Raw genomic sequence first — 25,667 nt, 5'->3', positions numbered from 1 at the left:
TTTTGGGGTGCAAGAGCCCCTCGCTCCTTTGGGAGGGCTTTGAGTTCTTGCTGCGAAGTTTGTGGGGTGGGGAATGGAGGGTTGAGTCACAACTGAAATGCAATCTGAAAAACCAGAAAAATAACTTTAATTTCCCCGACTGTTGCTGAGATGCTTTTGCTGCTACCCAGCACTGCCGTCTCTCCCCCCCCCCCCCCCCCCCCCCCCAAAATGGGCTGTGGAGGGTCTTCCCCTTCCAAATATTGGGACAACAGGGATAAAGTCCTCTCCACCACGATGCTCGGGTCCTGTTCCCTCTTGCAGAGTGGTTTTCTTGGCAGGGCTCAGCACCTCCATGGGCAGCAATACCTGGCAGGGCAGCAAGGCCATTACCCAAAGGAAAAGGTGGGGTTTTTTTCGACTGCCTGTGAGTCATCCGAAGGGCACTGGGATATATATATATATATTTTTTTTTTTTTTTTTTTTTGGCCAGGCTTGTTTGGCTGGTTTTGAGCTGGAATAAACCTGGCAGCTATTTAGTTTGTTTGCAAGGGGTGTTTTCCAGCAGGGCTGGGCGGCCGCAGCCAGGGTGTGCCAGCAGGTACGGAACACCCCAACAGAGGCAGAAAACTTCCCAGCGAGAAAAACACATCCCCAAACACTGATGGAATAGGTAAGACTGGTACGTTTTGTAGTGAGGATATTGCATTTAAATAAATGCACGTGTGGGGTCCTTGCACTGCTTTAACTTGTCTTTTTTTGTTATTGTATAGTGTATTTTGAGGGGGGTTTAGGGCCTGAAAAGCTGGCATGGGGGAAATACCCTTGAATGGGGATGTGGAGCTGCATTTTGGGACTGCTGGTCTCACAACCAGTGGCTTGGATATAAAATATCCTGGAGAAAATCCTCTTTGCTTGGAAATTTTGGAAGCTCCTGCTGCAAATCCTGGGCTGTGGGTTTTTTTTTTTTTTTCACGGGCGATGCTCTCGGCAGCGAGAGGGTTAACAGGTCGCCCCGGCATACAGGGGGTTAAAAGGCGAGCAGGGGGCCAAATCCTGCCGGGGGGGTTATTTATTAGGATTGGGATCACCAGGGGCGTAAATCAGAGCTGCTTGGGAAGAAGAAGAGGAGGGGGGGGGGAGATGCTGCCCAAAATCCCGGCATCCCTCGGTGCAGCCGCTGGACCGCGGCTCCCATCCGGCAGCGAGCCCTTGGCCGCTGGGATCTGGGGGGGTCGGGGTGGGTGGGTGGGTGCCCCTTGGGTGTCACCCACCCTGGGCACCCCATTGAGGGTGACGGTGGGATTTAATCCCCGTCAGGTTTGGGGTGGTTTGGGGTTTTGTTTTTTTTTTTCCCTGACGTTGCCTCCCCGGCGGGGGCCTGCTCGGCCGATGCGGATACAAAGCCGGAGGAGACGCGGCCTTCCCAGGTCAGCAAAAACCCATTTTCTCTCCCCTCCTTGCCATAAATCCTTAAATATATACATACATATAATGCATATCTGTAGGTTATCACATCCTCTTGCAGGGGGAGGAGGTCGCCCTTTGCCTCCCTGCTGCCACCAGCGATAGGGGCTCTTGTTACATATATGTATTTTATATATTTTTACTTGCTTTTAAATATATAAGCAAAAAGAAGGAACAATGGGGAGGGAGGAGGTGGGCATTGGTGCATCAAGCTTATTCTGGCACCCATTCCTGGGCTTTTTCACCCTGTTTTCTTGCAAATTCTGTGATGGTTGCAAATCCCTCCCGGGTTTTCCTGGCTGGGATTTGCAGCACCTGCGGGAACCTGCAATTTCGGGGGAGGGGGAAGTAAGAACTTCCTCCAGGATCATTCTGACAGCAAATAATGGCAATTTTCCCCCTTTCAGTGATTTTTTTTTTGGCAGGGGGGACGACACATTGGTTGCATTGGGGTGCAAGGTTGCATTGTATGCTGCAAGGGTTGCAAAGGGGCTGAAGTCACCGCAATATTTTTTTCCCCCTCTGCTTGCATCAGTTTTTTTTTTTTTTTTTCAATTTATTAAGTTTGTTTTAGTGAGATGCTGGGTTGCAAAGAGCAGCTTTTGCCCAAAATACCAGCAAAAAAAAAAAAAGTGAAATAATGCATCTGCAGGATGGAAAAAACCAGTATTTATGGGGTGCTTGAATAGGTGTTTGCAAAGCAGGGAGAGAAAATAAGAATATTGCGGAGGGTGATCTTGAATCCATCAGTGTCACCACCTGATGCTGATTTTTAAGTCACTTTTCAGCCAAAATAAGGTGATCCCAGAGAACTGATGGGAGAAAAAAATCACTTGCAAAGGGTGGGCAAGGTTTTAATTTACAGCTTTGCAATAGAGCAAACCCTAAAATTGTTGGGAATTTTGAGGTGGGAACACTAATAGGGAAAACACCCCAATTTTTTTTGCTTTTATTGTTGTTATTTCTGATTCAAATTCTTCTCTCTTCAAATTCTTTTCCGGGATAGTTTCGCAGTGGGTGAACTTTGCAGTTGCTTTGCAAAGCATTGAAAGGTGGAGATTGGGATAAGCATCAAATTGGGAAGGGTTTTGGCAATAAGTAAGGCTTTTTCATTGCTTTTTGGGTCTCTCTGCTAGAAATCTTTGCAAACAGGCTCTTTTTTTTTTTTTTTAAGTGCTGTAATTCTGATTTTTTGAACTGATTTTTTTACTGATTCCCCCCCCCCCCCCCCCCTTTTTCCCCTGCATTTGCACTTCTCATGGCGTGAGCTGGACAAGGGAAGGATTTTTTCCGGTTCGTCGGCGATGTTGAAAAGGAAAATAAAAAGGAAAACGGCGGCAGTTTTCCAGGTCTTGGGATTTTTAGCTGGAATATTTGCGGGATATTTGCCCAGAAGAGCCGTTTTGAGGTGAAAGAGGGAAACACTGTGTTCAGGAAAAGCTTTCCTATGAGATGATGCCTTTTGGCAAGAGTTGATTTAAAATTTGATCACAAAATTGCCTTGAATCATGAATTTTCATGGAATTTTTTTTTGGGGGGGAACCCCTCCTCTGGCTTTTTTCTGGGAAAACCCTTTTTTTGGGGGAAAAAAAAAATCCATCTTTTGGCTTCTTTTAGGGGAAAACCCCATCTTTTTGCTATCGTTTCATTCCCATCGCTCACCGAGCCGCCCCTTATTGCCACCTCCACCTACCGCAACTGCTTCAAAACACCCAATTTGAGGAAATTTTGAAGACACAGGATAATTTTTCTTCACTGGAGCCCTCATTCCCACACGGACGCCTTCAAACTTCAGCAACTAATTCCTTGGAAAACTGGGAAATGAACTACTCGGCCCTTAAAACACTGATAACGTGCTGTACAGACCCAGTTAGGGCTGGAAAAAAACCCTTACCTTGCAACAAATATTTGCTGGTTTTTTTAAATTATTATTTTAAAGGACTGGGATCTGGGGAAGAAAACATCCCTGCTTTCCTCTGGGGACCACGCTGCTCTCCCTGGCATCCCACATGCTGGAAATAATCTGAATTAATTCTATTTTTTGGCCAAGGTGAGGGTGGAAAAATCATCCAGGTGGTGAAATAAGCCTTGAAGCCACAGCTGGGATGCAGGACCGTCGGCTGGAGGAATTAATAAGGAGTCGGAGGAAACTCTTGAGAGACAAAAGCTAATTCTTATTTCTACTCCTCCATCCCTTATAAATAGCGCCGGGGTTATTTATAAGGAGGGATTAACATGGTGGGGATGCAGAGAGGAGCAGGAGGGAATCCCAGCGTAAATCCCAGCTGCATCCCTGCTGTGATATTATGGATTTTTTTTTTTGTACATTTTCTTTTTACAAACCCCTATATTTCAGAAAAAAGGGGGTCGGTAGGATGGGGTGGAGGATGCTTTAACCAGGGACGGGTCCCCTGGGGACTGGCAGCCGTCCCCGCCAGCTGGGACCTGTCGCTCCGTCGCGGCGGCTAAAAATAAACAAAATAAAGCCAAATAGTTGCCAGCTTGCTAGGCAAAGGGTCGGGCTGGGTTTAGCAGATGGCCCTGCTTTTCTGCCTTTATTTAGCTCGAGCTCTATTTATTTTTCCCTCCCCGCCCGGGTTGGGAGGGAGATGGGGCTGGACCGGGGCTCGTGATGCTGGCGGCAGGGTGAGGACGCAGCAGGGCTTTAAATCCATATTTCCAAGGATGATAGCGTATCGCTACATCCTTCTTGGATTGTTTTGCATCCCCAAATCCTTCTTGGATTATTCGACATCCTGTTTTTGCTGTCCCAGTCTGGTTTGGGGGCATCTCACTGGTAGGGCAGCTCATCCCCACCAGCTTTCCCTTCCCCCCATCCTGTGGGATGCTCCTACCCCACTAGAAGTTTTGCTATGAAAAATTATGCAAAATAACTTTTTTTTTTTTTTTTTAATTTAACAAGACCCAATTAAAGGTCGTGGCAGGTTGTTTTGGAGAGCTGGTAATTCTCCTCGGCGGCAGGCGTGCTTACAGCCGGAAAAATAACCAGCCCTGGGACAAATCGGGCTGATGGGAGCTTATGTCAACTGTCAAAATGGGAAGTGACCTTCTACTGCCCCGCTAGCGGGATAAAATCGGGACCGAGCCACAGGGCCCGGCTGTGCATCGTCTTCCCGCTCCCCTCTCTGAATGCAGAAGCCAGCAGATTACTGGAAGAGCGAAGCAAACCAGCGAGCAAACTGGTTTCTGGATAAAACCATCGGCATCGCTTTGCTGGGTTTATTTTACCCAGGTGTTATTATTTTCTACCTTGCTTAACTTTTTTTTTTTTGGAGACATCACTGCAAAAATATGGCTTTTTTTTTCCCCCTCTGTGGTCCTCAGCTCCGTCACATCTCCTGGTGGGGCCGGTTTATTGTGGATTTATGGCTTGGTTGGCATCGCATCCATAGGGATAAAACCTGGAGCTTGCGAAAAGGGGGAGAGAAGGGAATCGCCTGCTCCCTCACTAATGGGAAGCAGATTAGGTGACATATGAGAGCAGCCTTGGCTGCCAACCGCTTTCTGTTTCAAGGGCCAGCAAAAGAGTTCAAGGAGGAAAAATAAGCGTCCCCAAGTCCTCCTCCCAAATAAATCTCTATAAATGTGTTTATGGAGGCAACGGGCTTGTTGCAAAAGCGGCTGGAAGAGGATATTTGCGGCAGTAACCCAGGTCAAGGAGGGGAAGAAGAGGTTTATTTTTATTTTTTTTTTATGGCTGGGAAAGGGTCAGATAGGTTTTAGCTTGATGCTTTGGGGGGGTTTTGCAGCGGGACGGGGTTGGGGTTGCTGATACTTTGCAGCCTGGCGGGGTTGCACCATCAGCCTGTGCACGTGCTGCGATTGCGAGGGGTTTACAGCTCATTTTCCAGGGGTAAATGCAAATTTGGGATGTGATCCCAGACCTCAGCTCCCTCCTGCTGTGTTCTAGACCTACATATATATATATATATATTTTTATATATATATATATATATATATGGCCCTGGAGCTGTATGGCTTGCTACAAACCCACGTGGGGCAATCGCACCCACGCTGCGCTGCAGCTCAAAAGGGTTTTGGTACAGGGGGAATAAATAGATCCCTTTTTTGGGGATCATCCTGGGTCTGTGTGTCCCCTGTATCCCCCTCCCAGGGGAAATGAGGGTCCAGGCGAGGGAGAAATGGTTGCGGGGGGGTCATGGCTCTTTGGAGCAGGGTGGTGGCATCCATCGTGCATCCTTTGCTGCTTCCAGCAGGGCCAAATTAGTAGAGTTTGGCCCCGTTTTGCTCTTTGCAGCCTCTCAGGTGTCGTTTCTCTCCATTGCATCGTCCCCTGGGCATGGGGGGTCCCCGCTCCCTCCTTCCTCTTCCTCTTGGCGACCTTTCAAGGCGTCGTGCCGGGCGTCTCTGGTTACCGGAGCGGATGAGCCATCGATCGCAAGGAGGATGCTTGGCGCTTCCCGCCCTCCGAGACCTTCAAGCTTGATGCTCGGAGCTGGATTTGCCATGCATGGGGTGGATTTACCATGCATGGGGTGGATTTACCATGCACGAGCTGGATTTGATGTGCAAACTGGGACCTGGGAGCAGCTTTTCTGCTTCCTCGCAAGGTTTTGCAGCAGCCGGAGCTGGATGCATCACACCTGGGCTCTCCCCACGTTGCCTCCTCTCCCGGGGATGGATTTTGGGGGGCTGATCTCCCCTCTCAACCCATTTCTCCTTCTCTCCCACAGGAAAGCCTTGGGGAAGGGCCCAGGCGGAGCATCCGGACCCCCCGCACCATGGCTTCATCTGAACTGCCCCCCCCACCCTGCAGTAGGTACTGTCAGCCCACTGGAGCTGGGGGTTTTTTTTTTGGGGGTGGGGGACGGGGACACCCAGCTTTGGGCAGAAAGTGGGGGGCCCATCACCCAGGGGCATCCTACGTATCCCCATCGGAGCCTCTTGGGGTTGTGAAAACACGAAGGGCTGTTGCTTCTTGCGGTTTTTGCGGGGTGATGCTCTCTACTGTCCCCTCTGTCCCCTGGTCCCTGCATCCCTCCATCCCTGCTGAGGTACGGCAGCACGGTGAGAGGACACCGAGTGACGGGGTTTCTGCTCGCAGGTGACCATCTCGCCCTGGAGACCCCCAGCCCCCTGCCCCACGGGGAGGAGGACCTCGGCGAAGCCTTCGACTTTGACGACAGCGAGGAAGAGGAGGAGGAGGAAGAGGACTCGGCGGCCGAGCCGAGCGGCGAAGCTGTCCTCCGGGCACCCCCTCGCAGACGGCGTGCTGCCAGCTCTGGTGTCGGTGAGGAGCACGGAGGGTCCCCAGTGTCTCCGATGTCCCCACCGTGTCCCCTTTGGGTGCCGAGGGCGGCACCGCTGCCAGCCTGGGTGCCAACGCCATTTCTCTTTGCTTTTCTTCTCTGCAGACGGGCTGGTGCCGGAGACCCAGGAAGGGTACGTGGGGTTTTGGGGGGATTTTGGGGGGGGGGGGGGTTGAGTCCCTTGAAGGAGAAAGCACAACTTTGGGGTTTGTCCTCCCTGTTTGACATGTCACAGCCTGGTGCCGTGCCTCAGTTTCCCCAACTTCTCCCCGTTGCTTGCGAAAGGGGCTGCAAGCAGGAGAGTCCCAGGGTTTTGGGGTGCACCCTGCAGCCCTGGGGATCTGTGGGGGCTTTGGGTACCATTGGGGGTCTGTGGTTAACTGGCCTTCCTCCAGCCCTCGACCAAGGAGATGAGGGAGAAACCCCCTGGGATGGGTGTTCAAAGGGGGCTGGTGTTCGCCCCAGCTGCAGATTTGGGGGGGAAAAGATGCAAATTTGGCTGCAAGGAGAGCTTGTCCCCCCCACTGGAGCATGCACAGGGCACAGCGAGAGAGGCAGGACCCCAACCAGGGATGGGGACCCTCTCCCCACGCTCCCTGATGCTGGTGCGTCCTCCTGCCCTGCAGCAGCATGAGGACTGAGGCTAAAAAAGCCATTTTGGGTTTTTTTGCATCAACCCCATGTGGGTTGCCTGGACCCACTTAAAAAACCATCATGACCCTAAAACCTGGGACCCCCCAAATCCCTGAAGAAGCAGACATGCGATGAGGGACACACACACGAATACAAGCTTTATTCTGTGCTTGTGAACCCCTGTAATAGGAATGAGGGTGATGGGGGGGGGTGAGGGACTTGGGTGGACCCAATCCCAGGGGATTTGCACCCAATCTTGGGGGGTGGGTTGCACTCCGGGGTGCTCCCTGACCCCCTTCCCTGCAGGCTGCCAGTGGGGGTGAGCAATGGGGAGGCTGGTGGAGACCCCCACGTCGGTGCCCAGACCTGGAAGAGGAAAAGCAGCTGCCAAGGTGGGTTAAAAAGCCGGGCAAAAATAAAACAAATGCTGCCGAGGCTTGGGAAGGATTTTTCCATCCTGACTTGATCCTCGGGTGCTGACTTGAGTCCCTGTTGGGGGGTTTTGTCCCCCCAAAGGTGAGCGTTTTGAGTTCCCGGTGGTGGAGGATGATGTGATCTACGATGATGTCCCCTGTGAAACGCTTGATGCCGAGCAGGACGGTAGGGACAGACCTTCCCCCTCTGCTTCCCCAGGGACCACAAGCCCATTTTCCAGCCAGGCAAACCAAGGCACGCTCCAGGAAGGAGAAGCGCATCCCAGAAGAGGATGCAGAGGGGGATAACCCTGGGAAAACCACTGGGAATCGGGAGGGATGAAGGCAGAGGTGTTCCCAGAGGGGTTGCAAGACCCTGTGGATTTGGGGCATCTCCTGGGGGTCCCTGGGGAGGGGAAATTACATTCCTGGAAGGAAAAGGAGCTGGTTTTTGCTTGGCAGGCCCGGGGACAGAGCGCAGCCTGATCTACGAGGAGGTGCAGCGCGGCGAGGGGCCGCGGACGGGCGAAGATTTGGGCTGGAGCTCCAGCGAGTTCGAGAGCTACAGCGAGGATTCAGGCGAGGAAACGAAGCCAGAGGCCGAGCCGGCCAAGCAGCGGGCATCCTTCCAGCCCAAGGTAACTCCTGAATTTATTTTTTTAATTATTATTTTCCTTTTTTTTTTTTTCCCCCCTGGGTTTGCTTGTATAATGGCACCAGAGCATCGAGCCCAGCTGCTCCTGCAGATGGTGAAGCAGAGGATGCTGTGGTTCCCGGGGTCACGCAGTGCAAAGCCAGCCCGAAACTTAGGGGGTTTCATTTCTTTCTTTTTTCTTCCTTCCCCTTTTTTTTTTTTTTTTTTTAATTTTTCCCCTTTCCTTTTGCATTTCGGCATTGCTGGAGCGTGGCTGCTGCCTTTCCCTGTGCTTGCTCCCTTCCCTGCTCGAGCAAAGCCAGATTTTTGGGAAGATGCCGCCTGTACCGTGCTGCTTTGGGATGATTTCTCCTCCTCTTTTGTTTTTTTTTTTTTTTTGGCTGCTTACCTGGATCTCTTCTCTGCCTTCTCTCGCCTCCTCTGCCTTCTCCTCCCGCCTGGTTTGCTTTGGGCTCAGCTTTCTCCAGACCTGAATAGACTAAAGGAAAGATACGCCAGGACTAAGAGGGACATCCTGGCTTTAAGAGTTGGGGGGAGAGACATGCAGGAGCTGAAGCAGAAGTACGATTGGAAGGTACTGTCACTCCTCCGTCCCTTGTCCCCCAAATTTCCCCAGGCGGCGGGGGGAAACCCTCCGGGAATTTATCCAGGCTGAATTCATCCCATTTTATCCCCCAAAAGAGGAAAAAAAATTGAGTTAAGTACTGCAAAGCTGCCTCTCATGTCCATCTGTCTTGCAGCTCCCCACCCTCCAGCTGCCCAAACCATTTGCTTTTTGGGTGTTTGTTTTTTTTTAAGGGGCGTTTGGACGAAGCGAGGTTGCCCGTGGGATAGATGGATTGAGAAGGTTTTTCCCCTGATACGGGGTGGAAATCAGGTGGGGAAGGAGATTCTTGGGAGGTGTAGAAACTTAGTGCAAAGCCTTTCCCAGTCCCAAACCATCCACGTTGGCAGTTTATGGCCAGTTTGGGCTGGGAAGGCGACGCCGATGTCAGCTTGGGCTAAAACCGCTGCGATTTGAGGTGTCCCCCCACTCCTTTGCTCTCTCGCACACAAAACCCCAGCCGCGAGGAGGGGACGGATGTGCTCGTGCCTCCCTTCCCTCCCTCCTCTTTGCTTTTGCTGCATGCTCCCGCTTTGCCCGTGCCTGCTTGCCCGCAGCTGTGTCCCTGCGGAGGGAGGAGAGATGCTGGAGCATCCTTCTTCCTCGGCCACGTGCCTCCTCTTCCTCCCCGTCGGGCTTTGTGGGAAAATGGGGATGATGCTCGGAGGGGATGTCCCCAAGGGGATGGTACCCCTGCATCCGGATGCAAAATGGGGGACGATGCTCAGAGGGGATGTCCCCAAGGAGGTGGCACTGCCATATCTGGACCCAAAATGGGGGACGATGCTCGGAGGGGATGTCCCCAAGGAGGTGGCACTGCTGTACCTGGACTCAAAATGAGGAATCATGCTCAGAGGGGATGTCCCCAAAGGGGTGGCACCGCTGCATCCAGATGCGAAATGGGGGACAATGCTTGGAGGGAACCTCCCCAAGGAGGTGGCACTGCTGTATCCGGACCCAAAATGGGGGACGATGCTCAGAGGGGATGTCCCTAAGGAGGTGGCACCACTGCATCCAGACCCAAAATGGGGGATGATGCTCACAGGGGATGTCCCCAAGGGGATGGCACTTCTATATCCGGACCCAAAATGGGGTTCCGGTGCTGCCTTGAACTTCCCGGTCCCTCTCGTCCCCCTGCCCAGATGACCCAACTGATGAAAGCGGCCAAAAGCGGCACCAAGGACGGTTTGGAGAAGACCAAGATCGCGGTGATGAGGAAGGTGACCTTCCTGCACCGGAAAGAAGCACCAGGTAAGCAGGCAACCCCCCCTCCTTGCTTTTGGGAGCCAAAAAAAAGCCTTTTTGAGAGTATTTTTTTTAAAAAAAACATTATGAATCCTTATGGTTTTCAGCTTTTCCTTTTGCTGATTTATTTTCTGCGTTTTAAGCTGTCGTTTGAATTTTTTTCACTCTTTGCATCCCCATGCAAGCTCAGTTGGTTTGGCTCAGTCCTTGCTCCAAGCACCCATGTCCTTTTGGGAGCAGGACAATGACGCCACCACACCAGCACCCATGGCTTTCCCCCTCGGACACAGAGCAGGATTTGCCCTGAAATACCAATTTTGGGGGCATTTTCCTAACCCTTCCGCTGTTGCGTAGGGGATGGGGAGCGGAGGAGGAGGGCGGCGGAGGCGGAAAAGCAGCCGCCTGCCCGCTGGAGCTCGAGGGTCTCCCTGGAGCATCACGGGGGAGGTAGGATCCTGGCGGACAGCCTCGCTGCTCGGCCAGGGCTGCCCGGAGGATCCGGCGTGTGTGTCCCAGCCTCCCTGCATGTCCCCAACGTGGCTTAGCCTTGCCGGGGTGGGGGCTTAAGTGCTTTTGGGGAACCCTGGGGTGCTGCAGGGCATCCCGTCCTAAGGGTGCTGCAGAGCATCCCGTCCTTAGGGCATGGAGATGGGGAGAAGGAGCTCACGAAGCTGGCAGCCAAGGGTGGCGAGCTTCCCGGCCAAAATTAGGGAAGGAAAAAGGTCACCCGGCCGCCAGCGCCCTCCCCTCCAGCCCAGCCGGTCCTTCCCGTTACCGGCTATTTATAGGCGACGGGGATGGGGCTGGGGTGGCCGTAGCGGGGCGTTGCGGCCATGTGGAAGAAGCGGCCGTCCCCGCATCGCGATGCCGCCTTGGCTCGCTCGCCTTCCTCCTCCTCAGCTGCTTCAGCCTCGGGTAAGGGATCCCCGTCCCCGGCCGGCGGGCGTTCGCCTCTCACCTTCCCCATTTTCTTTGGCGTGCTGCTTTTGGCTTCTTTTGTCCCTGTTTTCCCTGCTCGCACCCACCCTTGGAGCAGGGACGGGGGGCTTTTCCCCCAACCAGGGTGGCTTTTTGGGGACAGGGACACTTTTTGTCCCCTCCCTGCGGGGAGCTGGCTCGGTCCCTGCTCGCAGCCTGACTCATGCTGGTGTCCGGTGACAGTGGCCGGGGCTCTGGGAGGGACACGCGATGCTGGGAGGACGCTGGGGTCCATCTCCGCTCACAGCTCCAAACCCAAACGCATCCCCAGCCAAGCAGCTGATGGGAGTCCAGGCTCTTCTTTAGACCCCCAAAAGTCTGAAATTGGGGTTTTTTTGGCATTTGGTTGTGGGTTTTTTTTCCTTGCAGGAGACTCGGAGGAGGAGGACACGGGTTTCCTGGAGGTCACCGTCTCCGACATGAAGCACCCGCCACCGGAGCTGGGCCCCATGCCCGAGGGGCTGAGCCCGCAGCAGGTTGGTGTGGGGCGGGTTGGGGATTCGGGGGGGGGGGGGGTGGTTGGTGGGGGGCACGGCTTCCCCTTGGTCCCGTGATTGAGCAACCGAGGAAAAGGCGAGTCAGCAGAAAGCGATGCTGCCGCGTCAGCACTTCTGCAGCACCCTGTTGCCCGCCCCCCCCCATCCCGTTATGTGGGGTTTGGGGGGGACCACGGCTGAGCCCCAGCATCGTTGCAGGTGGTACGGCGGCACATCCTGGGCTCCATCGTGCAGAGTGAGCGGAGCTACGTGGACTCCCTGAAACGCATCCTGCAGGTGGGAGACCCCCCCTTTTTTGGGAGCGGGGGCTCGGGGCGGTGGGGAACGCAAGGATGCCGGGATTCTGATGCACTGGCATCTCCCGCAGGATTACAGGAACCCGCTGATGGAGATGGAGCCGAAGGTGCTGAGCGCTAGGAAGTGCCAGGTGGTGTTTTTTCGCCTGAAGGAGATCCTGCAGTGCCACTCCATGTTCCAGATCGCCCTCGCCTCCCGCGTGGCCGAGTGGGACTCGGCGGAGAAGATCGGGGATCTTTTCGTGGCCTCGGTAGGAGGAAAAGTCAGGGGACTGCTGCCAAACCTCCCTCTGGACCCCTCTCAATGGTAGCGGGGGGGGCAGGGGGGGTTGGAGGATTTAAGTGATGCAGCCACAACCTGGGGTACAACCAGTGTCCTCAGCATCACCCCAAAAATACACAAGCACCCCCATGCTTTGCTGACCCCCCTTTCTGGGGGAGCTCCACAGCATTGCGGCACTCCTCCTGCCCTCTCCCCAGTTCTCCAAGTCCATGGTCCTGGACGTCTACAGCGACTACGTCAACAACTTCACCACTGCCATGTCCCTTATCAAGAAGGCTTGTCTCACCAAACCTGCCTTCCTTGACTTCCTCAAGGTCAGTAGGACGCAAACGTGGGTGCAGGGTGCTGCTAGTCACCATTATGGGTGAAAACTCTTCTTTTTTTTTTGCCCCCCTGCCCCCTTTTTTTTTCCTCCCTGTAGAAGAGGCAGATGGCCAGCGCCGACCGGGTCACGCTCTACGGGCTGATGGTGAAACCCATCCAGAGGTTCCCCCAGTTCATCCTGCTCCTGCAGGTAAGGGTGAGGGGTGCCTGCACCCACCTTGCTTTGCACCCTATTTTTTGCAGCCTGGGTGCTTTGGGAAAGGGTTTCGCAAGGGACGCATTTTTGGGTTGGCAGCTTGGTTGCAGCTTTGGGGACCATCCCAAGGATCATCTTCCAAGCTTTGATTTTGGATGGGCCAAAAGCGCTTCCAATCATAGCATCCCCCAATGGGGCTGATTTTTCCGGGGTGGCTTTTGTCCCCCATCCTTTCCCTGCTCCAGGACATGCTGAAAAACACCCCAAAGGGCCACGCGGACCGCCTGTCCCTCCAGCTGGCCCTCACTGAGCTGGAGACGTTGGCAGAGAAGCTCAACGAGCAGAAGCGCTTGGCTGACCAAGTTGCCGAAATCCAGCAGCTCAGCAAGAGCATCAGCGACCGCAGCAGCCTCAACAAGGTGGGTCCTTCAGCCTTACCTCCTCATCCTCGTGATGGGTGGGTTTTGGAGCTGGTGGTTGAGCTTTGCAGCTTCCACCTTCCTCTCTGCATCGGGGGTTTCGGGAAGCCAGGATCCCTGTTTTCTCTGCAAGGACGTAGAGCAAAAGCAAATTCTGAGGCTGGCACAGGGAAATTCCCCTCCAGTGAAAAGCAAGGACAAGCTGCTTTGTCTCATCCGCCTGATTTTGCAACCGTTGGTGGGGAAAAAAAAAACCTCAAACCCTAAATGAAGCTCTTGCGACACATCCTGGGCTGGCGATGGCCATGGTGGCAAAAACTGCAGTGAAGCACATGCCAGCTCAGCCCTGGGATCAGGATTTAGGGCCAGGGGGTGAAGAGAGACCCAAAAGGGGCTGCAAAAGGCCCACGTTGGTTTTTCAAGGCTCTGCTTTCTTGGTGGTTGGACATACAGGGTGCAAAGGGTTTTTGCATCGTGCAGCCTCGGAGCATGTTGCACAGCCGTCTCTGCAGAACTCGGGGCCATGCGTGCTCCCGGTTGGAGGAAAATCCTTGCAATAAGGGAAAAGCAACCCAAATTTGGAGGCAGGAGGCTTGCAAGAGGCCCCAGGCTGAGCCCCCCCACCTGCTCCATCCCCTTTGCAGCTGCTGAGCTCAGGGCAGCGGCAGCTCCTGCTCTGTGAGACGTTGACGGAGACGGTGTACGGCGACCGGGGGCAGCTCATCAAGTCGAAGGAGCGGAAGGTTTTCCTGCTCAACGACATGCTGGTGTGCGCCAACATCAACTTCAAGTATGTGGTGATGGCCCCAGGCCCCAAAATCACTTTGCAAAGCACCAGTGTAGCAACCTTCCCCCTTCCCCACCTCAATTTTTGGGCTTAGTGGGTTTTGCTAGATCTACCCCAATGACTTTTAAAACCACCTCACCTTCTTTCAGAGGGGGAACCCACCTGGTTTGGGGTTGCTTTGCACCCCACTTTTGGCATGCCTCCATGCAAAGCCTCCATCCCCTGGTGCTGTGGGGTCCTGGAGCTGGTGTAGGGTCCGGGAGCCTGCTGGGACCTCAGGGCTTGGTAGAGGTTGATGTTACAAAGAGGAAAACCTTCCTTGAATTCCCCATAATACCTCTTTATTAATCATTTTTCCCCTCTTCCAGGCCAGTGAACCCAGGGTAGGTGCCGAGCGTGGTCTGCTGTGGTTGTGTGCCCCATATTTGGGGGTGCAGGCATGCACCAGTGCATGGTGTGGGGTTGCAAATGGGGCTTGGCTTGCAAAATGCATTTTGCAAGGGCTTGCAGGGTGAGCCACGGTGCCTGCTGGTTTATTTATTTATTTATTTTTTTTTTGCATCCTTCCTCGGCAGAGGCCAGCTGGAAATCAGCAGCCTGGTGCCCCTCGGTCCCAAATATGTGCTGAAGTGGAGCACGGCCCTCCCGCAGGTGCAGGTGGTGGAGGTGGGGCAGGAGAGTGGTGCCTATGACAAAGACAACGTCGTCATCCACAACGCTGGTGCCAAGAAGCACGCGCCGGCTGGGCAGGCTTCGCACAGTGAGCACCCATCCCTTGATCCGGTGTTGGGCTGGTTTTGGTGGGGTGGGGTGGAGCATCCTCCATGGATCTCATTTCTCCATTTCTCCACCCAAGATAAAGTCTACCTGGGGCCACCACGGCTCTTCCAGGAGCTGCAGGACCTGCAGAAGGACCTGGCGGTGGTGGAGCAGATCACCCTTCTCATCAGCACGTTACATGGCACCTACCAGGTATCTATGTGCCAAAGCATGGTCAAATTCATGATTTGGGTAGAACCAAGCTTCGGCGCTTTGCAAGAACCATGCAGTTCCTCAGGGAACGCTGGACACCTCGTCCTCCAGAGCCCCACAGATGAAATTTGGGGATGATTCAGGCTTGTTTTGGAGGCGTTTCCATGATTTATGACTCTTCCTCCAGAACCTGAACATGACAGTGGCCCAGGACTGGTGCTTGGCCCTGCAGAGGATGATGAAGGTGAAGGAGGAGGAGATCCACTCTGCCAACAAGTGCCGCCTCCGTCTCCTGCTGCCTGGGAAGCCAGACAAGTGAGTTTGCGGATCATGGGTGGACTCTTCCCACCCCGGGGAGGAGGAGGCTGAAGATGGACCTGGTGATGCTTTCCCTACACAGGTCCGGCCGCCCTATCAGCGTCATGGTGGTCTTCATCACTCCAAACCCCCTGAGCAAGATCTCCTGGGTGAACCGCCTGCACTTGGCCAAGATAGGCCTGCGTGAGTAGCCCCATGGCATGTTGCTTGCCATCACCCTTGCTTCAAAAAGCCAAATTTGGGAGCAGAAGCGGGGTTTGCTTCGCCCCGAGCATCCCGATGTGAAATGGGGCAGGGGGAAAAAATTTGGAGCAAGGTGATGGAGAACATTTTGGGGGTTTGCACGCTGGAAATGATGGGAATTGGTAATTCTGGCTCCAAATGCTTTGCGTTTTGCTGCTCTTGGGTGGCATCTCCGGGATGGTGTCGTGTGGTGATGGGTTTCCGTTGGCTCTCATGCTGATGGTGTTGGGGCTGACCCTTTTTCTGCGAAATGGGATGAATAAGTAAGGGAGGAGCTGTTCCTCCTGCCGCTTCCCTATCCCTATCCCTATTCAACTCCACCAGCCACTACAGCAAAAAAAATAGTTGTTTAATGGAAGAAAAAAAAAAAATCATTTGAAATCCTGTTTGAGTTTTCAGATCCCCCTGGGCTGGAACGATTTTTGGTTCTCTTGTTTTTAACAGTTTATGTGTTTGGGTTTTTTGTGTGTGGTTTTTCTTTTTTTTTTTTTTTTTTTTTAATCTGGGATGCCTAGGGGATAATCCTGTATCCATGAGTTCATGAGTTACAAATGAAAACACATTAAAGCCTAATGTGAAGAAACACATTAGGGTGTATTTTTTCCCCTTATATATATATATATATTATCTCTCTTTTTGAGGCTTCTTTTGCCGCTGCTTGAGGCAGTTGCTTGGCTGTGGACTGTGGTGGGGTGCAATAGTTTGGAGGAAAGGGGTGACATGTACCCCAGGTCCACAGATGATGGTGGTTTGGGGTTGGAGATGAGAGCCCTGCACCTCAAATTACTAATTTTGGGGTCCCATGGGGGAGGATGCTGGGGGGTATCTTGGCCATCCTTGATCTCCTCTACTTACCACAGGGGAGGAGAACCAGCCTGGCTGGCTCTGTCCCGACGAAGACAAGAAGAGCAAAGCTCCTTTCTGGTGCCCCATCCTCTCCTGCCACATGCCTGCCTTCTCCTCCAAGGCCCTTGATCTGCAGGTAAGGGCGACGGCCAACCCCCCCAATACCTTCTTCTCCTTTACATCCATCATTTTGGGGAATAAAGGCAGAAATCCCACAGTGGATGGGCTGGATGGGGTGGCAAGGTGGTTGCAAAGGCAGAAATTGGTGCGATCCACCCTGGAAAATTGAAAATACAAGGGGTATTTTGGGCTGGGGCTGGATCCTGATTTTTGGGGCATGCACCGATACCCTGCGTGCATTGGGGTAATTTGGGAGTGTTATGGACCCCTCCCATACCCCTGTTTCTCCTCCAGCTCGGCGCCGCCGTGCACAACCCCGTGCAGTCCTCGCTGCTGGGCTTCTCCGCCGTCAGCACCTCGCTGCCGCAGGGCTACCTCTGGGTGAGCAAAACGGCCCCAAAAATGGGGCAAAACCTGCTGGGTTTGGGTCACTCTGGCTGCAAACCCCCTCTCCAGTGCTCGCGGCTGGTGCTAACACCCATTTTCTGGTCCCCGCAGGTTGGGGGGGGCCAGGAAGGCGCAGGGGGGCAGGTGGAGATCTTCTCCCTCAACCGCGCCGTGCCGCGGACGGTCAAGTCCTTCCCGGTGGCTTCGCCGGTGCTGTGCATGGAGTATATCCCCGAGGCGGGCGAGGGGGAACCGGCGGGCACCCAGGAACCCCGAACGACCACCGAACAGCCCCCAGCATCCCCGCATCCCACCGTGTGCTTGGGGTTACGGGATGGCAGGTGAGCCCGCATCTTCCGCAGCCATCCTTTTGGTGCAATCACCAGCACCAAACCGTGAGGACCAGTATGATATCTTGCATCTCCCCATCTCTCCCTGTTCCCTCCCCAGCATCGCAGTCTACGGCAGCGTGGACATGGGGACGCAGTGCTTGTTGACCTGCAAAAGCCCAGGCATGCAACCTGTCCTCTGCTTGAGGCACAGCCCCGAGTACCTGTTTGCAGGGTTGCAGGATGGGACCGTGGCCGCCTACCCCAGGAGGAATGGTGAGGGCACCCCTGTGCATTCTTCCGGATGGGGTTTTTGGTAGGACACCCTAAAAAACAGGGAGCACGAGGTTCTTTACACCAGCGAGATGTGCTGGCTGCTGAAATGGTGGTAAATCTCCATTTTTCTCCCCCCCCCCGCCCCATTATTTCATTCTTCCCCTTGCAGCCCGGGGAGAGGGGGGGAAAACATGCTATTTTGCTTTGCCAGAATGAATGCAAGAGGGGCTCGATTTGGGGGAAAATATGTGGAAAACAGTCCTGGTGAGGGGTTGGGACCGCAGAGGTTTTGCTCAGAGGATGGTTATGCTCGGAAGCTGCAGGAAGGGTCCAACACCAGGATGCACAAGGACTCAGAGCTTTTGGCTTCAAAAAAATCCCCTTTTTGGTGCTGTAAACCAAACTGACCCCCTCCAAACCCCATCTCTGCAAAAAACCATCTCCTTTATTAGCTTGATTTTGGTTTTTTTTTTCCCCTGGCTCTAGCTCAGGCCAAGGCTGCAGCTTGCTGAGAGCCTTCCTCCTCTGGCACTCCTCGCCTGGGCTGTTAAATACCTTTGCTTCATCGCTAGAGGGTAGGAAAGAGCCTCAAAGAATGTGTTCCATTGGCCTATTTTTGGACAAGACCCCTCATTTGCTCTGAGATAACCTGCAGCGAGTAGCACCCAAGTCAACCCGGAGCCAGTAAAGGCACTTACATTGCATTTTGGGGTGCTGCGCATCCCCTTTTCCACCTTATAGCAACCGTGCAAGCCAATTAATAAAGTGGCTTTAATTTAATCTCGATTGCATAAATGCATGTCAAAGGCAGCAAGCCGCTGGCAGGGCTGCGGGGTGGGGTTTTTAATCTTATCCCCATCTTTTTGGAAGGAAAAAGCTTTCCCAAAATAGCCCATTTTTACGTGAAAATTAGGATTTACTGAAAGGCAGCTCCGTTGCAAACTCCTGCTGATGGGAGTAGAGGTCTGAGAGCCCAAAGGGTTCTTTTATCCCTTGGATCCTACGTTTTATTTTAAAAAAAAATTGCGTTGGAAATAAGAAAAGGAGAGCAATTACCCATTGAAGCTGCTCAGCCACCGCTGGTGGCGAATTCATCCAAATCCAGATTGGATGCTGTTCACAGAGACACTCCAGATTGGCCCTGGATGAATCGGCTCGGGATTGTTGCTTCGAGAGCAAATAAATTAAAAAAAAAAAAAAGGGGGGGGGGGATTTTTGGCTCTTGCAGCGAGGAACATGCCCCAGTGTTGCAGGTGGCCAGTTGTTTGCTGCTAAAAAACCTGTTTGCACAGGGGCAAAGGGGCTTTGGGAGGTTGAAGCTGGGGGTGTGAGCTCCCCCCATCCTTTTGGTTGTGGCATTAAGATGCTCAGAGGCATCCGAGGTGACACTGGGGACACGAGGTGTTTGCAGCCGACCCCAGCAGCCGTTTAGGGTGGTTTCAGCTGCATCAAAAGATGCTTTTTTCTTTTTGCTGAGCATCTTCTCTCTGCCTGCCCCCCCCCCCCCCCCCATCCTGGCATCTCTGCTCTAGGGGGGCTGTGGGACCCGACAGAGCAGCCCACCCGCCTGGCCGTGGGTACCGGTCCCGTGCGAGCCCTCCTGACACTGGATGAGACCCTCTGGGCCAGCTGTGCCAACCAAGTCACCGTCCTCGATGCCACCAGCCTCTGCGCCCAGGTAGGGACCATCACTGGGACCCCCCCGTGCTGCATCCACGGGGCGGGGGGGGACATAGCGGTGGCTTTTGGAGGGGGGAGTCACAGTGGTTTGAGCCCCAAAGGATGCATGTGCACGGGCACATCCCTGCCTGTGCAATGCCCAAACCAACCTTTTATTGCTGCTTTTTGCTGCTTTTCATCCCTTTTGGGTCCCTTCCCTCCGACATTGGGTCACAGGACGAGGATGCCAAGACATCTCCTGCAGCTGCATAAACAGGGAATGCTGAATACTTGCTTTTTTTCTTTAAAAAACCCACCCCTTTCTTCCACCTTTAATTTTCACATTTAGTGCCCAAACTTAGTTTGCATGTATTAGCTGTCGTAAATCCAGCCTAACGGCGGTGCCGGGGATGAATAATGCATCGGGGACTGGATTCGTTTTCAGTCTCTGATTTTATTTATGACAGGAGCTGGGTGGGAATTTTTGCAGAAGAAAAGTGATGGGGGAGGAAAAAAAATAGGAGTGGGGGGGCATGCTGGGGGATGGTATAAATAGTATTTGACGGAAGGTCTTGGGTCTGCCTGGATGGGATCGGCAACTTGGGAATAAACCATCAGGGAATAAATCCCATGTGGGGTGGGGAACAAGGGGAGATCACCTAAAAGTCTCTATCCACCCCAATTCTGTATGAGCTTTTTGGGGGGATGCTCTATGGTGGTCCTCTCCAGGAAGGGGATCAATACCGAGTCCTCTTTTTGTTTTTTTTGGTTTGGTTTTATTTTTAATATAAATCAAATTTTGAAGTAAAAATACAAGGTTTCAAAGCCATAGGAGAAATGAAGGCAAAATCACTGCATGCAGGTTTCTCTCCCAGTGATTTAATCCTTCCATACTAATATGAGGTTTTACTCGGGGAAATCTGCAGCAGGGGCAATTTTTGATGCAGAAAGGTGTTTTTCCTGCAGTTTGCATCCTGTGACTGATAGTGAAATGCTCTGGCAGGGAGCTTGGGAAGCAGACTGAACAGTCCATAATCCCCAAATAGCTCTTGCAGCAGAGCTGAGCCTTTGATCACTGATTTTGGGCATTGGAAGGAAGCAGGAAGGTCTCATCCCATCTTGGGATGGATTTTGCAGATATATCTAGTCCGGGAAATGACTCTTTTAAAGAAGAAAAAAACAAAACCTGGAGAAGTGGGGAAGACTAAGACTGTTATCACTCAAAAAAAAAAAAAAAAAAAAAAAAAAGCCCCAAGAGGGGTTTGGAGATGGGCTGGTTTCAGTGTCCTCTGCCAAAGCCAGAGCTGGTGAGGAGGGATGGGACCTCAAGGTCACTCTGATCCCCTCCCCATGTAGTTTTGCAGCCCTAAAACAGCTCCCGGAGGGAGCCTAAGCTAGCAGCAATTTTAGGGAGCAACCCTTTGATTTCCTTTTTGCAATTCCCCTTTTGGCAGCAAACCTTCGAGGCCCACCCGGACGCGGAGGCCAGTGTCACGCACATGATCAAGGCGGGCAGTGGGGTCTGGATGGCCTTTTCCTCGGGCTCCTCCATCCGCCTTTTCCACACTGAGACACTGGAGCACCTGCAGGAGATCAACATTGCCACTAGGACCACCTTCGTCCTCCCAGGTGAGCTCCCTTTTCTCCCTGGCTCTTAATTGCAATTAATGGGCAAGTTGGAGCATCACCCCATAGACGTGTTGCTTTGCTTTATGGCTGGGCTGGTTTGCAGAGAAACTGTGTGAGGAATTTATCTGGTTAATGGTGTAAAGGGTTGAGCTTGGACCTCTGGGGTCTCTCCTCACTGACTGCAGAGCCGGAGCTGGTGGCATCTTTGCAGCCATGCATGAGGCACGCATCCCATCTTTGCACCCCTGCGTGCATCCGTGCACCCCATCTTTGCACCTGTGCTCCCATGCATGCGCCTTATCTGTGCACCCCACCCTTGCACATGTGTGTGCATCCACTCACCCCATCCATGCATCCCATCTTTGCACATGTGTGTGCATCCATGCACCCCATCCTTGCACCCGTGCATCCTTGCACGCCATCCCTTGCACCCATGCATCCTTGCATGCATCCATGCACCCCATCTTTGCACTGTGTGCATCCTTGCACGCATGTGCATCCCCATGCATGCATCCCTGCATGCACCCCACTGCCATTGCCCTGTGCACCCCTTTTTTCCCCAGCTTACCGTCCAGCACCATCTCCCAGCCGTGTCCACCCATCCATCTCTTAGCTACTCTGGGCTTGCAAGGTTGTCTCCCGCCTTGTTCCAGCTACAGAGCGACATAATTGTGTAATTAGTTATAAGCACGATACTCGTGTAAGTCGCTTTTTTTTTTTTTTTTTTTTTTTTTTTTTTTTTTTTTTTTTTTAGGGCATGTTAAAATATTTATCACTTCCTTTTCTTCCTGGGCGAGTGAGCGTTGGGTATTAATGCGTTTTTGAACTCGCGCTCTCTCATCCTTTTTAACTCGACAGGTCATTAATAAAGTCCTCCCGGAGAAACCAGAGTTGCATCTCCGCAGATATATTGCTTCACTGAGTCCGACGTCGTGCAGTGCTAAGTCCCGGCGATAAAATATTCATTTGCCATTAGAAGTCTCACTCTTCTTTTTTTTTTTTTTCCCTCCTCTTTTTATTTATTTATATTTGTAGCATCCTCCCTGGGCTGGAGACCTTCGTGCAAAGGGGCTGCTTGGTTTTGGGGCTCTGGAGTGTGTTCCCCATGAAAAAACCTACTGGTGATGGGTTATCTGGGAAGATGCTGCTGCAAATTCATCCCTCACCCTCTTTTTTTTTTTTTTTTTTTTTTTCCTCCCATTCCTGCAGGTCAAAAACACGTCCGTGTCACCAGCCTCCTTATCTGCCAGGGTTCGCTCTGGGTGGGCACTGACCAGGGCATCATCGTGCTGCTGCCCGTGCCCCGCTTGGAGGGCATCCCCAAAATCACTGGTGAGCACTCGAAAAACCTCTCCCTGCATGGATGCAATGTTATTTTGGGGCTTGTTTTTAGTAAAACACCTCTTTTTTTTTTTTTTTTTTGGCAGGAAAAGGCATGGTGTCCCTCAACGGGCACGGTGGCCCTGTGGAGTTTTTGGCGGTGGCGTTGAGCACCCTGGCACCTGATGTGCTGAAGGGTGACCAGGAGGAAGACGAGGAGGGTGAGGAAGAGAAACCCCCTGAACTGGATGGCCCCCCACCTCGGGAAATGAGAAAAAAAGGGATTTTATTACAATATCGCCTCCGATCCACCTCCCACCTCCCCGGGCAGCTGCTGTCGGTGCGGGAAGCGCCGATCGGCGGCACGCCGGCACACACCGAGGAGGACGGCTCCATCTATGAGATGGCCGACGACCCTGATGTCTGGGTGCGGAGCCGACCCTGCGCCCGTGACACCCCACGCAAGGAGATCTCCTCGGTGGCCATCGTTTCGGGAGGTCGGGGTTACCGTAACTTTAATGCCGAATCGCCACGCCGGGGCAGCGATGCCGACAGCACCCTGCTCATCTGGCAGGTCCCATTGATGCTATAGCACCCCAGGACCCCTTCCGACCCACCCGGCACCTACCTCAAAAAGCCACCCAAAAGCTGCCGGGGGTGGTCCTGCCCTGGGTGCATCACCCTTTATTTTATTTTTTTTTTTAAGGAGGAAAAAAACTGAAAAATGGGCTTTTTTTCCCCCCCAAAAAACAGCTTTGTGCATGGGGAGAAGGGAGTTTTTAACGGCAGGAACGGCAACCTCCCTGCGGGCTTTGGAGGTGCCGGCTCTTCGGCCGAAGGTGTCTGTGTGTCTGCGTGTGAATATCTATATATATATATAAATATATATATATAAATATGATGTATATTATTACCTGTATAAAGAAGGAATCTGTATATATTGGGGCACTTGGAGATGCAGAAATAGTGGTGGGAGCGCTCAGCGGGTGCCGGCTGCGCCGAAACGGGGGTTTTGCTGAAATAGCCATTTTTTGACTGTGAATTGAGGATATTTGGTACAAAAATCCCCTGTTTTTGGGAGCTGAGTACATGTGGTTTCTGGAGGAAGGGAAATTTTGGGAGCGTGGAAATAAATCCTATAGTAATCAGCATGTTTCCTTGCAGTATTTTGTAACGGGGTTTGGCTTTGGGTGCAAATGTTTTCTTTCCCTTGCTTCAACGACAGCATCCCAAGGGGTTAATATACCCCCTTGGAGCTGCACATCCTCAAGCATCAATAGGAAGCCCCAAAATGCCCTTCCCCCCCCCCCCCCCCCCCCCCCCGAAATGGTGTGAGATGGAGGGAAAATGGGCAGAAGGATGTAGCCCATCACCTCCATCTCTGGTGAGCTGAGCTCTCTCCATCCGCGGCAGAGAAACCCGGGACCAAGGAGGTGGAAACTTGTCCGAGGACTAAATCAATTTATAATGCGATCCTCTAACTGGCTTCAATTTGATTTTCATTTGTAGCATTACAATTATCAGATTGATATTCCCGACCGCTCAACCTTGAAATGGGACAGCGTAGCTCCTGCTGCCAGGGAGCGAAGATTATCCGCCTTGCACCGATTTCTGAGTATTTTTCTAATTAGCCATCAAATGTGCTTTGCTGAGTTTTTCTTTCTTTGCCCTTAAAGTCTTTTCTGATTAAGTTTTCTCCCCGTCTCAGTGGTGTGAAACAGCACGAAGAAGGTGGCGAAGTCTCTGGACCAGCCGTGCAGCATGCCGCAGCCAAAGGACCATGAGCATCCTCGTGATCATCAGTGATGCCCATGGGAAAAGTGTCAAGGAACTTGTGGCTTTTTCCACACATTTTTCCTATTTTTCTTTGCAATTGTTTCACCTTTGGGGTCAGTGTGCAGGGAAGCAGCTGATTCTCAAGGAATATCACCCCCATGGCATGGTAGGGAGTTCCCATGCTATGTGATTGCAACTGCACGATTAAAAATACATATATATATATTTATTGCAATGCTGTATATAACGCCAACCATGGAGTTTGTACTTTATTTAGCAAGGGGATGTTATAAAAACAATCTGTGGGACCCCAGACGCCATCCCTATAGGCTCACCGGCCACCTGAGCTACAATTTCAATTAAAATACTCCAAAATGAGGATGCTACATTGAGCCGTGCTGCTGCTTTCAAAGCTCAGAGGGGATTCTGCTGCAGACATCCCCCTGCCACGCATGGCCCGATGGCACCGGGAGGCTGCTCTACTACCTTGGATTTTTTTTCCTCGTCCCAAATTAATGTCCTTTAGCTAATGAAGACGTTTTTCATGCCGTCTGCTGACGGTGGGTATTGTTCTCCCCAAAGGAGAGGGGAACTGTCAAAGCCAACTGGGCTCCTTGCTGCTACCTTAATGAGCCATGTTATTAACCCAAGTGTGGTCTGACCCCAATCTCACCCCATTTGGGGACAGCCCTGGACAGGGTCACCACCTTCTCCCATGCACACGTGGCAAACCTTTTCCATTTTAACCACAAAGTGTGTTTAATGCATTAAATGCAAGTATTTCTATGCTGGTACCCTTTAGAAGATGCTTTTTGCAAGACTTGAGCCCGCTCCCCCTCATCCAAGCTAGTGATGGGTGTCCTGCACCAAGACTCATCTTCCCAAGCTTATTATTATTTTTATATTTTTATTTATTATTCCCCTTTTTTCTTCTTGATATTCTCTGTATTGATCCCTTCCTCCAGCCTCATTATCTCACCTGGCTGCTAACGTGCCAGGGCAGCTGGTGAGCTTCTTGTATTTGCAAACTCCCAGCAAATGCTATTAAACAGAAGCCTCCCTTTAATGACTGTGCCGACAAAAATGAATACATAAAATCCCAGGGCTCTGGTTTAGGAAAGATTTTTTTGCTTATTCTCTGAAAGATGCTGCCTGAGGGGGCTGCATGGGGCTTGGGGCAGCCCCCCCAGCTACAGAAGCTTTCAGGGGGTGTTTTTTGGACTTAAAATGGAGATTTTTTTTCCTACCTTGAAGGGTTAGAACTGGTTGGGGGGGTGATTTTTTTTTTTTTCTTTCAGGTGTGTTTAAGGAGAAACAGACTCATGACCCTTGTCCTGGCGGGGGGATGCATCATGCATGGGGTATCTCATATGCAAGCATCCTTGCAGTTGCTTTTGCAGTGGTCCACAGAGGATGAGAAGAGGCATTTGCTGTGCCAGCATGGCTAAAATCAGGTATGGACAATGGGGACCTTCTTCCATCACGCTTCCATCACCTCCCTTCTTCCCGGGCACAACTTCACTCCCGGATCCTCTACCTATCCCCTGCCAGCAGCGCAGGGGGATGGGGAATGGGGTTTATGGTCAGTTTATCACACGTCTCTGCCACTGCATCCTCCTCAGGGGCAGGACTCATCACACTCCTCCGCTGCTCCAGCGTGGGGTCCCTCCCACGGGAGACAGTCCTCCACGAACTTCTCCAATGTGGGTCCTTCCCACGGGCTGC

General features: G+C 52.5%; 1 protein-coding gene across 13 annotated transcripts; it reads left to right on the top strand.

The window, feature by feature from the left end:
* The first annotated feature begins 1,168 nt into the window (after positions 1–1,168).
* Positions 1,169–23,314, top strand: ARHGEF10L (Rho guanine nucleotide exchange factor 10 like). Of its 13 annotated transcripts, none has more exons than XM_030018566.2 (30): positions 1,169–1,409; positions 6,162–6,247; positions 6,533–6,718; positions 6,843–6,870; positions 7,677–7,762; positions 7,887–7,970; positions 8,246–8,421; positions 8,896–9,012; positions 10,185–10,293; positions 10,642–10,734; positions 11,635–11,741; positions 11,961–12,038; positions 12,130–12,309; positions 12,539–12,655; positions 12,763–12,855; positions 13,107–13,280; positions 13,925–14,070; positions 14,436–14,450; positions 14,643–14,827; positions 14,924–15,039; positions 15,227–15,354; positions 15,440–15,540; positions 16,461–16,582; positions 16,861–16,947; positions 17,065–17,294; positions 17,404–17,558; positions 19,091–19,236; positions 20,672–20,846; positions 22,056–22,178; positions 22,274–23,314. In XM_030018566.2, the coding sequence occupies exons 1-30, from the start codon at positions 1,372–1,374 to the stop codon at positions 22,756–22,758; spliced, it is 3,966 nt and encodes a 1,321-aa protein (XP_029874426.1). In that variant the 5' UTR covers positions 1,169–1,371; the 3' UTR covers positions 22,759–23,314. The 13 variants fall into 13 exon arrangements, with proteins under 13 accessions (XP_029874426.1, XP_029874427.1, XP_029874422.1 ...); XM_030018567.2 differs by lacking the exon at positions 1,169–1,409 and adding an exon at positions 4,064–4,092; XM_030018562.2 differs by lacking the exon at positions 1,169–1,409 and adding an exon at positions 4,781–5,139.
* Positions 23,315–25,667: the final 2,353 nt, after the last annotated feature.

Source organism: Aquila chrysaetos, chromosome 6 (assembly GCF_900496995.4).
Source record: "Aquila chrysaetos chrysaetos chromosome 6, bAquChr1.4, whole genome shotgun sequence".
In the NCBI taxonomy this organism is placed as follows: Eukaryota; Metazoa; Chordata; class Aves; order Accipitriformes; family Accipitridae; genus Aquila; species Aquila chrysaetos.
This window is presented reverse-complemented; position numbering and strand designations above follow the sequence as displayed.

Excerpts from the sequence above, each read along its gene's own strand:
- ARHGEF10L (XM_030018562.2), top strand. The coding sequence starts at position 5,051 with ATGTGTTTATGGAGGCAACGGGCTTGTTGCAAAAGCGGCTGGAAGAGG. Across the intron at positions 6,871-7,676 it reads GTGCCGGAGACCCAGGAAGG|GCTGCCAGTGGGGGTGAGCA; the intron begins GTACGTGGGGTT and ends CCTTCCCTGCAG. Across the intron at positions 16,948-17,064 it reads TGCCGCAGGGCTACCTCTGG|GTTGGGGGGGGCCAGGAAGG; the intron begins GTGAGCAAAACG and ends TGGTCCCCGCAG.